At 41.6% G+C, this 12,659-nt stretch overlaps 1 protein-coding gene across 14 annotated transcripts in view; it reads left to right on the forward strand.

Moving 5' to 3' along the window:
• LOC101159019 (RNA binding protein fox-1 homolog 2) overlaps positions 1-12,659 on the forward strand; it is a 55,132-nt gene that overhangs the window by 28,009 nt on the left and 14,464 nt on the right. For all 14 annotated transcript variants that reach the window (XR_013657701.1, XR_013657699.1, XR_013657698.1 and 11 more), the window contains 4 exons: positions 2,120-2,317; positions 2,909-3,076; positions 4,371-4,424; positions 5,275-5,367. Coding sequence is in view for 10 of the 14 variants with exons in the window: in XM_011478532.4 (XP_011476834.1) it covers positions 2,120-2,317; positions 2,909-3,076; positions 4,371-4,424; positions 5,275-5,367 (513 nt within the window). In the remaining 4 variants the exon portion in view is untranslated. The remainder of the gene's footprint in view (positions 1-2,119; positions 2,318-2,908; positions 3,077-4,370; positions 4,425-5,274; positions 5,368-12,659) is intronic.

Genomic DNA, 12,659 nt, shown 5'->3' on the forward strand with positions numbered 1-12,659 from the left:
AGGAAAACACCACAGGCAGAGCCTGCCCCTTTCCCCGAGATGATGTTAAATTCATCAACTGGAAAATGATCAAACATTCAGGTCTGGATTTCACCGCCAATATTAATATTTCATTGCTGATTTCTTTGATTTCTTTGTCTAAAACCAACTTTATTCGGCTGTAAAACACAGTTTTTTCATAACCAGTTATTTAAGCTGAATAAAGGTTGAGCTTTTATTAACAAAATGATGAACTCCGAAATGAAAGATGGGCCTTCTTTGCCCAAAATGTCCAACAAATCGTTTTAAAGAAAACAGTAAATGAATCTTTGCTGTGTTTTATAAGTAAAGGTTAATCTGATTTTGGTCATTTGTTTGTTGTTTTTTTAAACCAAGCCCTACAAACATCTGACACTTCTGGAACACGGCATGTGGGACTTACAATAATGTTTTCCTGCTGACAGTGCAAAAAAAGAGGCCAAGTCTGCTGCAGCTACGCCCAGCGAGTCTGAGGCTTCACAGAACAAATGCCTCTAAATGAAATCCGTTTTCAGAAAAGTCTGGTTGAAATCTTTTAATCACAGCTGTTTGTCCACTTTACATCACGTCTTTCCCTTTAAATCAGCATATCAGTTCAAGATGGATGTAACCCCCCCCCCCGACACGTATTCAAGCTCCTACATGCTAGAATCACACATGTCCTAACAAGTGTGAACTCTGAAAAGACCAAAAGTGACAGTTTTTATTTCTGAATTATCTCCATTTCTCATTGAACGAGGCTCCAACTTTAGATGTTTTTTCTCAGCAGGTGACAGAGCCGTACTTCATGCAGACTTCAATCTCCTGTCGCATTCATTCCTGACGAGCTGCACAATCTTTCCTCATTAAGCCACACCACAATCACAGTTGTAGCCTGCGAGATCCTCTGATTCCTCCCATCCTGTTTTTGGATTACTCAGCCTTCTTTGATGCCTGCTCTGTCTGTCAGGCTCAAACCCCAGCAGCTCCGTGTGCTGCAGATGGGCCGCTCAGCCTCGGCTGCCTGTTTACAGCGAGGACGGCCACTGCAGAGGAGCAGCGAGCCGGAAGGCTTTAGGATTAGAACGTAAGAGCCCATTTGCTTTGCGGCGTTTTAGTTACTCTGCCTAATTAAAAAGATTGTCTGTGGAGACGGCGTGTCTCTAGGCGTCACCCATCTCAGAAGCGGGCCTTGGCAGAGACCAAAGCAGGGGTTGTTGGTGAGTGTCAGGTCGGAGTGCTGCACTAAAAATCTGTTTTTAGACCGAAAGATAACTGCTGAACAGCTTTTCTATGGGTTTATAGGACACTGCACTGCTGCACTGAAATCCCCTTTAAGTTTATTGTACTAAAAATGATTTCATTTTCGCTTGTAAATGAATAAAAACAATCGCTTGAATGCAGAAATATATATATGTAAAATATATTATTGCGTATAATGATCTTCAATTCCTGTTTGAGGCTCAGAGAAATATTGTTGTTTCATCTCGTCTGCGTCTGAACCTTTTCTGCTTCCTATTCATGACCAAAGATTTAGGAGTAATTTGAAAACGCTTGGAGGGGAGCTGTAGTGCCGTCACCACACATAAAAAACACAGAGGAGAAAATGCTGGATAAGGGTCCAGACCGTAAAGCTTCAGAGCCCCCCCCCCCATTATCTTTAATGTGAATTAGATGCTCAAAGGATCGTCCACAAACGCTGAAATAGGTGTTCGCACCATGCAGCTTGAAGCTGGGAGGACGCCACACTTAACTTCCTGCCGCTTTCGTCTCCATCTGTGTCGGGCAATCCCAAAAGCATCTTTGCATGTCAAAGTGTGTATCAAATTTTGTGAGTCTTAATAATAGATGTGTTTGCTGTAAATATTTCATGGTTGGCTGACTGAAAACACATGCCTGTCAGAGATATGGAGGTAGAGTGAGTGGGGGGGGGGGGGGGGATCATGCACAGAACGAGGGGAGTGACTGAGAGGGAGAGTGAAATGTGATAGGAAGAATTTTTAACCCCCTCATTCTGGCTCCATCGCCGCTCTGCATTCGCTGCACAGAACACTCCCCGAGAACAAACGCTAATGTGCTTCCATCTCTTCTTCCCTCTGCCCCCCATCGGTTGGCGCCACAGGGCTCACAGGATTCGACTGGAGGACAGGAGGCTCTGGTAGCTCCACCCTTTGCAGCCTTCCCTCCTCCACCCCCGCCTCAAAACGGGCTACCAGGAGCGGAGTTTGGCCCGGGGGCCATGTTTGGAGCTGGGGGCCAAGGTTCAGCAGAGCTAGGGGTTGGTGCTAATGGAGCCGCTACCACACCCAACAGCAACAATGTAAGCTCTACTTTGTAGCATAATTATCGCTTGATTTATACATTTTTTGGGGTATTTAATCCCAATTTAAAAAAAACAAAAACAGTTTGTATGTCAGGTTGGTGTAATCTGCAGTCAAATGTTATTGTTTCTCCTTTGATTTCAGTTGTATATTATATTTTTGTTGAAACTTTTATGTAAATTATTCCTGTTTTATATACGTTTCCTGGTATCTAAGATTACTGTTATCAGTTTATGAATAAAAACGTTTTTTGGCTTAAAGACCTGCAGAGAAAGAGACGGCACACCACCTGATTTTTACCAGCTGATGTTAACAAAAACCAGCATTCAGATGACGTTCACCTCAAAAACCCGATGAAACCTGCTTTCTGAAGGTTGTTGGGTCATGATGGAGGATTTAAACCTCCACTCTGACATGTGTTTACACAAATGAAATGCGTCTGTATTGCTTTTTTCAGCTCAACATTCACAAAAAACACGTCATCAAATATCTGCTGGGATTTCTTTATCTCTCTTCTTGAATGCATTTTGTGTCGATGTGTAGCTCTAAAGCATTAATCCCAACCTTTCATTTTCATTCTTTAAAAAAAGGCAAAGACAGAGGAGGTGCCCCAAGGTGAGCCGGGTGTACAGTGTGCTGCAGGAGGAGCGGGAGGGTCTGCCGGAGACTCCTCAGAGGCCAAAGGGACCCCAAAACGCCTCCATGTCTCAAACATCCCCTTCCGCTTTCGTGATCCAGACCTGAGGCAGATGTTTGGGGTAAGAGTCTTGGAATGGTGTGGTGCCTCGTGTTTTTTTAGCTGCATCAATAAATCAGGATGACACTGTTGGTGCTGCGCAGGGGAAGTGGCTCCCCCAGAGGGGTCAACTTAAAAAAAAAAATCATTCTTTCTAAGCTGACGAGGCTGGGAGTTTCTTTAGCATGACTAACAAAAGGGAGGAAAAATATCAAGGCAGCAGGGCTGAAATCAAAGTGGAAGAGGGCTGTGTGCAGCGAGAAGTGGTCTCTTGTGTAATAGTGACCCCTAGTGTGCAATAGTTGTAACTACTGTTGTTAAAGACCTGCAATGAGCAACAACAAAAATAAAACTATGGTGTCAAATTTCCGTCAAAAATTGCGTACTGGAGCATAAGTGTCCTCATGAGTTCATTCTCCTGGGTGCACAGAATGGTGCTTTGGAGCGTGAAAACAGACTTGTGAGAGCGTGAAGCTGTGTGCTCCGTCCTCCATGCCCACGCCTCCGCTCTGTGCGCTCAGGAGCAGCTTTCCATTTTGACCATCAGAAGGAAGAAAGATAACTTCTCATCTGATCACTCTCAGTGCTAGTCTGTTTTGGGATTGGTCAATTTTAAAAGAAGATTACAAGTTTTGGTTGGTCAAACTCATTAACGTTTTTTTTATTTTTAATTGATGCCCTCTTAAAACAATGTTTTTTGTCCCCCCCCCCCCCCCCCCCCCATACACAAATATCTCACAAATATACATTTTAAAACATTTTTATAAGTTTTTCCCAAATAGCTCACTACAAATAATGAATACAGAAAAATAAAAAAAAAATCTATTTTTTGTGACTTTTCAAACTCAATTGGACAAAGGGGGCAAAACCCAAAACACACTTTAGGTCTGGGGCAACAGGATGAACATTTATTGAACTCACTAAAACTTTAAAACGTTCAAAACTTTTAATTTTTTAAACATAAATCTGAATAAAAGAGACAGGTAAATATTTTCAGAATAAACCAACTTAAACCTGAAATAACTTTATAAACATATATCCTGTCGAAATTATACAAATTTAAAATATGAACATGCGTCATGACAAAACTAAAAACCTAGAAATATATTTTATAGCAATGCCAAATCAATTCATTGCATTTTCTTAGTCTTTGTGTCATTTTTCCAGAGCTGGACGCCTGGCAGAGTTTTTTTTTAGCAGCATGTTTGTCTGTGATGGGGTGGGGGAGGGGGGGGGGGGGCTGTGGAGATTTTCAGGATGGACGGCAGGTTCTCATCAGACATTTGCTAACTTCATTTATTTGACCCTTTTTGCAGCAATTTGGGAAGATTTTGGATGTAGAGATTATATTCAATGAGAGGGGTTCAAAGGTACGTAACAATTTATCTTCATTTCAGGTGAGAAATTGTCATTGCCTGCATTTCTAACGTTTCCTAAAAGCGCAAGAGATTCCATGTGAAGCTGCGTTTACACCGAACGCAATTCGCAGGACAAATTCGTGTCAGACGGCCCTCTTTGGACGCGCGTCAAATTCGTTTCTGGACACTTTTCCAAAAATGTGTTTATAAACTACACACTCCAGACGCGCGTGGGAGGAGCTACCACCTAAAGTTTTTAGCCTCATCGCTACATGGAGGCGTTAACTGTTTGTCTCATTTACAATCAGCGGAAGAAACTGATGATGTTGGGAGATCAGGTTTATTTTGACAAGCGTTAGTAATTACGTCTCCCTGTCTGGGTTCATGAGGTCAAGCAGAGACTTCAGTACGGCGAGGTTCACCATCGACTGCAGGACAGCCACTTTGCACTTCCGTCTCCCAGTTTGACGACCTGCGTCCCGCGTTAGTCCAAGGAGGAACAAGAAAGTTAAATTATGTTTTATTTCAGTCTCGATGGGGAAAAAAAAGACATTACAAAGTTCAGGAGAAAGATCAGATTCTCCTCCATGTTGGTTTTGGATTCCACCCAATGATCGCGTCATCAACACGTCACGTGCCAAAGCCATTCAACTCGGTGCGGTGGCGTCCGGATCATGTGGTGATGCAATAGAGGCGCTGCTGACGCGTCGAGGACCTCTAAACGCGTCTGTACATTGACTTAACATCAAAACTGGACGGCCCTGACACGAGAATCCTGTTCGGTGTTAAGGCAGCTTCCCTCTCTGTGTTGTCCTCCTCTGTGTTCAATCTCCTCCTTTTCCTTACCTGCTGTGTGCCACAGGGCTTTGGCTTTGTGACATTTGAAAACAGCGCAGATGCAGAGAAAGCCAGGGAAAAGCTGCATGGCACCCTGGTAGAAGGACGGAAGATTGAGGTATTTTCCTTTTCTTTTTTGTTTTCTCCCCTCTGTCGTCTCCTTGTGTTCCCATCATAATTCTGCTTGATCACTGACAGCTAGCTAGCTCCCATCTTCCCTAAAGTGATATGCTCTGATGCAGCCCACTGGTATCCCACTCTCCAGTCCTCTGCAATCTGTTTCTCTGGTTATTAAAAGTCCAAAGAGACCTATTTCCTTTTTTGATTTTGTGTTTCATCATTCTGGGAAGGATTGGGAGGGTGCAAGAACAAGACGAAAGCACAGCATGTGTGTTTTTACCTCAGCAGCATTATTTCCACATTAACCTACTGCCTCTTCACTGTTTTTTTTTTTTTTTTTTTTGACTGATGCCAAACTCACTGATGTCGAAACTTTTTGTGTAACTGTTGGAATGATGTTTGTGTAGCTGGCACTGGAGGGCACGAGAGCTTCGAGGGGGAAAGGACGATGCATGGCAGATCGCTGTCAGATGCTCTTATGTTTTCTCCCCCAGCGTGGAAATCCCTTTGTGTGCCCCCCCCCCTCCCCCCCCCCCCTCCTGATGCTGTGGCTGATGTTGTTGTGACAGCTAATGGCTCCCGGTGCAGCAGCAGCATGCTGGGAATAGCGGCGACACTGAAGCATGATCTCCTTTTTTTGGACGTCTTGATTCTTTCTAAGAAACACTTGAATTCTGTATGTTCGTCTTTGTGCTTCCATGTGTTTTATTTCTATGAGTTGTTCTACCTTTAAGTGAAGCATGTGTTGAATTTTTGAGAGCAGTCTCTCTTCATTTGAATGGGGATGTTCAGCCACTTCTTCATATCCCATCACTTGACTTAAGCCAAGGTTTCTGCATGGGCTTTCTGTGGTGATCGGGTGTGTGTAGGTATGTGCGATTATCTGCATGATGGATGAGGCTGGATGCTTTTATTTTCACACTCTCAGTTTTGCTGCAGTGTGGTTGAGAATGGAAAAGACTACCTGCACTCACTGGTGCAATATACACCCTCCCTTCACCCCCACCTTCAGCCAATCAGCAAGCTGAGTGGATGCTGCTGGGGCTGGCTTAGCCTGCATCAGTCTCACCTCTGTACCAAGTTCAAAGCTGCGCTGACCCTAGCATCGTTTAACCTGTGTTTCCTTAAGATTTGCATGACTTTAGTCACCTTTAGCCAGCAGTAGGTGGTTTGTTCTTTGCTTTCTGCAGTCACTTTGCATGTATTCTGTTGTACTTCAGTAGTGGTGATGGTGTGTAGCAAGTCATTAGCAGCATGGTGGAGCAGCAGCAGGAGTCCGTCTCTTTTTGTCTGAAGGTGCATGAGCTGGAAGGTTGCAAAGGCTGGCACAGGAGGACCTTTGGGTTTCAGTTTGATGAAAGGCAAAGGGGCTGATCTTGTGTTTTAGAGGCGATTCTCTGGTGGATGATGTTGCTGCAGTGACTTGCTTTGAATGGTCGCATCATTTCAGAGTTTTTTTTTTTTGGAACTGACAAAGATAACGCGACACATTTTCATTCAGAAGCTCTGAAAAACGGGCCGATCTGTCAGTGACTGTGTGTGACTCTGCACTGTTCTGCTATCCACTGGCATGGGTTTAGCTGATCAGGTGTGCTTCGGTGTGCATGGTTGATATTTCCTCATGGATATTTTACACGATTTGAAGCTGTAGCGTAGCCTTTATGTGCATGTTTATTTTATTTGGCTGTTTAGTGACGGTGCATTAAATAATCTTGTTAGCATGAAATAAGCTGCACCTGCGTGCCTCGTATTCCAGCGCAACCACAGCAGTGTAGATAATACATTTACAAAGGAATGCGTTTATTGTGGTGCATGACGGTGGAAGGTGGTTAGTCGTGGTTTAAAAAGCAGCTGCCATTGTTTGCATGCATGTAGTCTATATGAAAAAGAATGAAAGACACAGATTCTTGTACTTAAAGCACTCTGCTTCTCTTAGTCTGGGATAAAACTCTGCGCTTTGAAGAAGTCAGTTAACCTGTACACTACCAGTGTGTCCATGTAAGTGGCCCAACTCCAGTTCACTTGTCTTTATCTGCCCCTCTGTCATCCCATTTCACCAATATTCACTCTATATATAGTCGTCGAGGTCTATATATATAGCCGTCGCAGTGTGTATTTCCGTTCAAACCCATGAACTTAAACACTTCATGCATCTCCACCCGTCCATGGCTCTGCTGCCTGTGTTATGGTGTCTAACATGAAGCAGTCCTCTTAAGGTGCGCTAACATCTACCTGCTATGAGAAGCAACATCTACGACTAACACACAGTAATCTGCTAAAGATCAACCTTTTATTGAGATATTGAATCCACCGCCCTGTCTTTTGCATCACACAGAGTACATTTGGGTCTCTTGTTTGTTCCCTCAGGTTTTAACGGTAGCTCATTTCAAGTATTTGCCTCATGCAATTCCAAACAGGGCAGCCCGTGTTGTGTGTGGCTCCTTTGGTTTGTGAGAACATGCTTCCAGTTTTCTCTGCTAGCTCTTGATTTTACATGAGGCACAGGCCATTTCTTATATTTCGCTTTCTTGGAGCCACATACTAAAATCTTCAAAAGTAGTGTGAAGTAGTGCTTCTTTGGCGTTTTTAAGCACTTTGTTTGCGTCTTTCATTTTCTGTCTATTTTTGTACCAAAGGAAGACAATAAACCAATAAAGTACACAATAGAATAGGTCCATTATTGGAATTGGCAGATGTTTAAATTATAATTACAAAGCCTTATGGGGTGGCACCATAGAGATGTTTTCACCACGGTGACGGGGTTCGCCTGCAGCCGACTTCATTCCGAACCTGCATCTCAGAAATTCACTGAAGTTCAGTAGCTGCTTTCTTCAGTCGGACATGAGGTCACATGAGTCAGCCTAAAAACGGAACCCAGTAAGGTCAACAGTTTCCCACTGTGTGGAAAAAGAATGTGAAAAAACTTCTTGGCATCGATCTCACCAATCCTGCCCTGAAGTTTTACTTCACCTGCTTTTGTTTTGCCAAACTTTCATATTTTTGTGCTGAAGTGCAAAAAAAAAAAAAAAAGCAGACATTCTTTTACAAGTACCAGTGTTCTGCCACAGCTAAGAAAACCTGCAGCATGTGGTTCTGCAAATATACATGCAGATATGGGGTATTAGTAATGCATGGGTTGGAAAATATCGCATATCTGCTAAAAACATTTTGCAAAATGTTTGTTATACTCTTGACACAAAGTCTGGCTGCTTTGAAGGACATTATAAGAAATGGGAAAACGCCTGTAAAAAACATGGACTTTTGTTATCATTTGTTTTACTATAAACTAGTACATTGTAAAATACTTAGAAAAAAGGCCTTACAGATGGATTGAGAAGCGTCTGTGTTGCTGGAGTGGGAAGGGCTTGCTTCTCTGCTGCGCAGAGTTTTAGTCAGATAAGGCAACGCATTATCTGAGAGTTGTCGAGGTACTCTGTTTGTGTGCAAGTAGTGCTCACTAATGCATGCAAAGTGGAAAAGGTGTAAGGGAGACTCATGGGTAAGAGCGTCTTTATCAATGCATGCGAGCGGGGAAAGGATGCCTGCACCTTCTCACCAGCCAAAGCTGCCAGCACACACAGCTGGCCTTCAGCTCACTCTGACCAATGCCTCCAGCTGGTTTAAGCGTTCTCTCCAATGATTCTGGTTATTGAACCTAATGATAAAGGTTATTGGCTTGGCTGGCCTGAGTTTAAGGCTTACCTGTTGCTTCTGTACCATTCATGGGAGATGACCTGCACCTCCCAAACCCCTACCCCCAACCACACACAGTTTTGGAATTGACCAGGCCTGCTTTGTTATGGAAACTATTTTGTTATTGCATGACCTGATCTCCGAAATGTTGAATGACCTGCAAGCTTGTCCACGTGAGTCTGTTCTGTCTGTAAGAAAATAAGTGTTTGAAAGAGAAGATTATTTTTTTCTCTTTGACCTTCTTTCTTTCTTTCTGTGTGTTGGCATTTCTTTTTGCCAGTCAAGGTTTTCTTTTCTCTGTTTGGTCATTCTAAATGTAATTATGAGTTGATTTCAGCATTTTCTGTTCATTTTATTGTTCTCTCTGCTCAATCTTTTGTCTACTTTTTGTTTGACAGTTCTTCAGTCCATTTGTTTGTGGTGACTGGTTAAGAACAGGAAGGTTAAATTCACTTGACCCACGCCCAGAGTTTCAACACACTCTAACCTCATTGTGGTGTAATTTTAACCACACAAAAACAAGTAGTTTCTTGTAACACATTGGAAAAATGACCCAAATGGTCCAAAACAGAATCGGTGGAGCCAATTTGCATCTGCTCTCCATCCTTTCCCCAACCTTTTATTACTATAGCTGTTGGGGTTCTGATAAGGTTCCCCCACATCACTCTTTATTTACCATTTTGTTTACAGTATACATTACCAGAGACCCTTTTTTTAACCCACATATGTAATGATGGTCAGAGCATCGACAGCTAGCACCTTCTCTCCTTTTTCTTCCTCTTTCTTCTTCATCTGTTCTGAACTGTTGCACTGCTGCTGTCACGTCTTATTTTCACATGGGACCAGGATGGGTACGTTTAGGCTCTTTTGTTATTCGGATTATTTGTTCCATTATTTATTATATTTTTTCTGTTTCCCTGACGACTTCTGTGTGTTGTTGTCAGTCTCCCCGGTAACCACTCGCTGTTTCTACGGCAACGGTAAGTTGTACAAACATCACTGAATTGATCCCTTGCTATGTGCCCTTAAAAAAAAAGGCATTTGATAAAGCACAGATACTGGTTTTTTTTAAACTTACACTTACAAATGACATTAGGAGATTGACAGGCCCAAACGGACAATTGGTTTGATTTAAAATGACAGTGAAACCGATGGAAACCTGTTTCCAACAAGTGTCTCTTTAACTGTAAATTGTCCTCCATATGGTCACCCCTCCATCTCATTAACCCCTCACCGGAATGACCAAATGTAATCACCCTCCACACATGAAATTTCCAATGAAAATGTACTTCTTCTTACTTAATAAAAATCAGTGGAAACAACGCATAGCTTTGCACCCTGTTGCTGCCTATGATTGCTGTGAATGAATGCAGAGCTGCAAGCCAAATACGGCTCCTCGAGTTTCATTTCATTGACTTGTTTGCTTTCGGCATATGTAAGTGTTGGGACGTGTGCGTTTGAGAAATGAAGACGCCACAGACAACAGAAGAGTGTTGAGGCATCTTGACAGATTGTGCTACAGAAAGTTGGTCAGTGTTGTGTGACCAGTGCCTGCCTCTTCTGCCAAGACATGAACCAATCTTCCTCTCGTCTTAGGAAACACAAGTTGAAATTCTAGGTCTATTTATAAAAGCATTGATACTCTAAAGGAAAGTACATCTTCTACTATTTCACATCCTTTTGAAAATCCGGACATGGTTATAAAACATATTTGCATTTCCAGTAAAATAAAGAACAATACAAACTGAAGTTAACAACTAGAGTAGTATCAGTATTTACTGTAACTAGAGCACACAGCGTACGTGTGATTAACCAAGTCCTGCCATTTGTTATGGTTCAGGAACTAAAAGGCTGTGGCTGCTTATTGGGTGTACTTAAGTAATTAAATATCAGTCATTTTGACTAAGTATAAGTCATACAAACTGCTGAGCGCAAGTGGTGAAAGCCTGTTTATTCAAGCAGCCACATAACAAGCCACTTTACAGTCTATTTCCGTCTAAATATTATTTACTGTTGGAAATTTTACCCTTACAGAATGAACAGGATAGCTTTGGTTCTCAAGGCAGTGACTTACCTGTGTGAAATAATGGCTCTTCATTTGCACTCATTTAGTTCATGAATTTAAATTTGATCAGATTTGGATGGAAATGTTGAAAACGTGTTTTAGGTTGATTTTTCTTTCATTCTGCACTCAAGCGTGGAGAGACCTCACTTGATTAGCTGTTTGTTTGGGGCGACATGCCTAAAGCAAAGCCTCACATGGTAGCAAGAGAGAAGAGCATTTTAAAAACACTTTTCTGTTATACTGTGGTTACTTTGTTGCCTTCAGGCCCCCATTACCTCCTGTCAAATTCTGAATCCACTTTAAATTTGAGCTGTGGATAGTTTTTTTAAAGATGTCTGGTGCTTTGACAGTTTTCTCTCTTTGCACTTTGGTTGATTCTCCATCCACATATGTGCTGACGCTTAAGCCAATCAGGTTTTTCTAAAAGGCAAACCAAAACCCTCGTTTTTAGACTAACCAGAGTTCAAATGTCTGAGCTGCACCAGAATTCAAGTGAGCTTTAATAAATGAAGAGGACTAAACTAACACGGACCAAACAACAGTTTTAGGGCACAGTTATCTGTTGAGATGCTATAACTGGGCAGAAACTGCTTTTCAACATGACAGGAACTGAGCCAAGAAGCAAACAAAACAGCAGATTAATAAAACAAAAAAAAATGTTGCATTGGCACCAAAGTCCAGTCGCAACATGGTTGAAGTCATTTAAAAGTATCATTATAGCAGTCAGAACGTGTGATTTAACGAGAGAATGATGTTCTAATGCGGAATTAGTGAAGACTCTCCTCCATTCTGGATGGTTTTAATAGCAGAAAACATTTTGAAAAGGGTCATTAAAGCCTCTTAGAAAGGGAGCTAAACATCTTTAACTTGAAAAACTGGGTATTGATGAGATTTTTTAAATTTAAATTTTCCACTACACCAATAAAGTAGTAGTTAAAAAAATAGCAGAATTTGGTTCATATTGTATTATTATTTTATTTCATCATTCCTAATTGATAGTTGAAAAGGCCTCTTGGAGAAAAGGTCTTTTATTATAAAATATAAACCAAGTCCAACTACTATTTTGATGGAATCAACCTTGATGAACACATACTACATACGTATGATAATGTGTTGTTATTTATCTAACTAACAGCCGTCCTAAAACAGAGAATGTACTTTACTTTAGATGTAATGTTTACCTCAGATCTGGGCTGTGTTGCACCAGCTTTTCTTTTATGACTTTGGTTATTATGGATTTCAAAATTCTTCCTATAAACTGGTGCAACACTAAATTGTGTCGCACTATTATTAAAGAAAATCTTTTTTTTTTTGTTTTCAGATATTTCATATTCAGATAAATACATGAAATTTTGTTGTCAAATATGGTTTACTTTTGGTTACTTCTAAGACGGCACTGAGCAGACCTATTTCTATACATTTAATCCTTTTTATTTTTGTAAAAGTGTAGTTTGAAAAGTTGAACTTTCACAAGTTGAACTTTCACATTTTCACACAAAAGCCGTTTGTGTCTCCATTTCCAATCAATAGCT

This window comes from Oryzias latipes, chromosome 8, assembly GCF_053564925.1.
Source record: "Oryzias latipes strain Hd-rR chromosome 8, Olatipes_Hd-rR_3.1".
NCBI classification, from domain to species: domain Eukaryota; kingdom Metazoa; phylum Chordata; class Actinopteri; order Beloniformes; family Adrianichthyidae; genus Oryzias; species Oryzias latipes.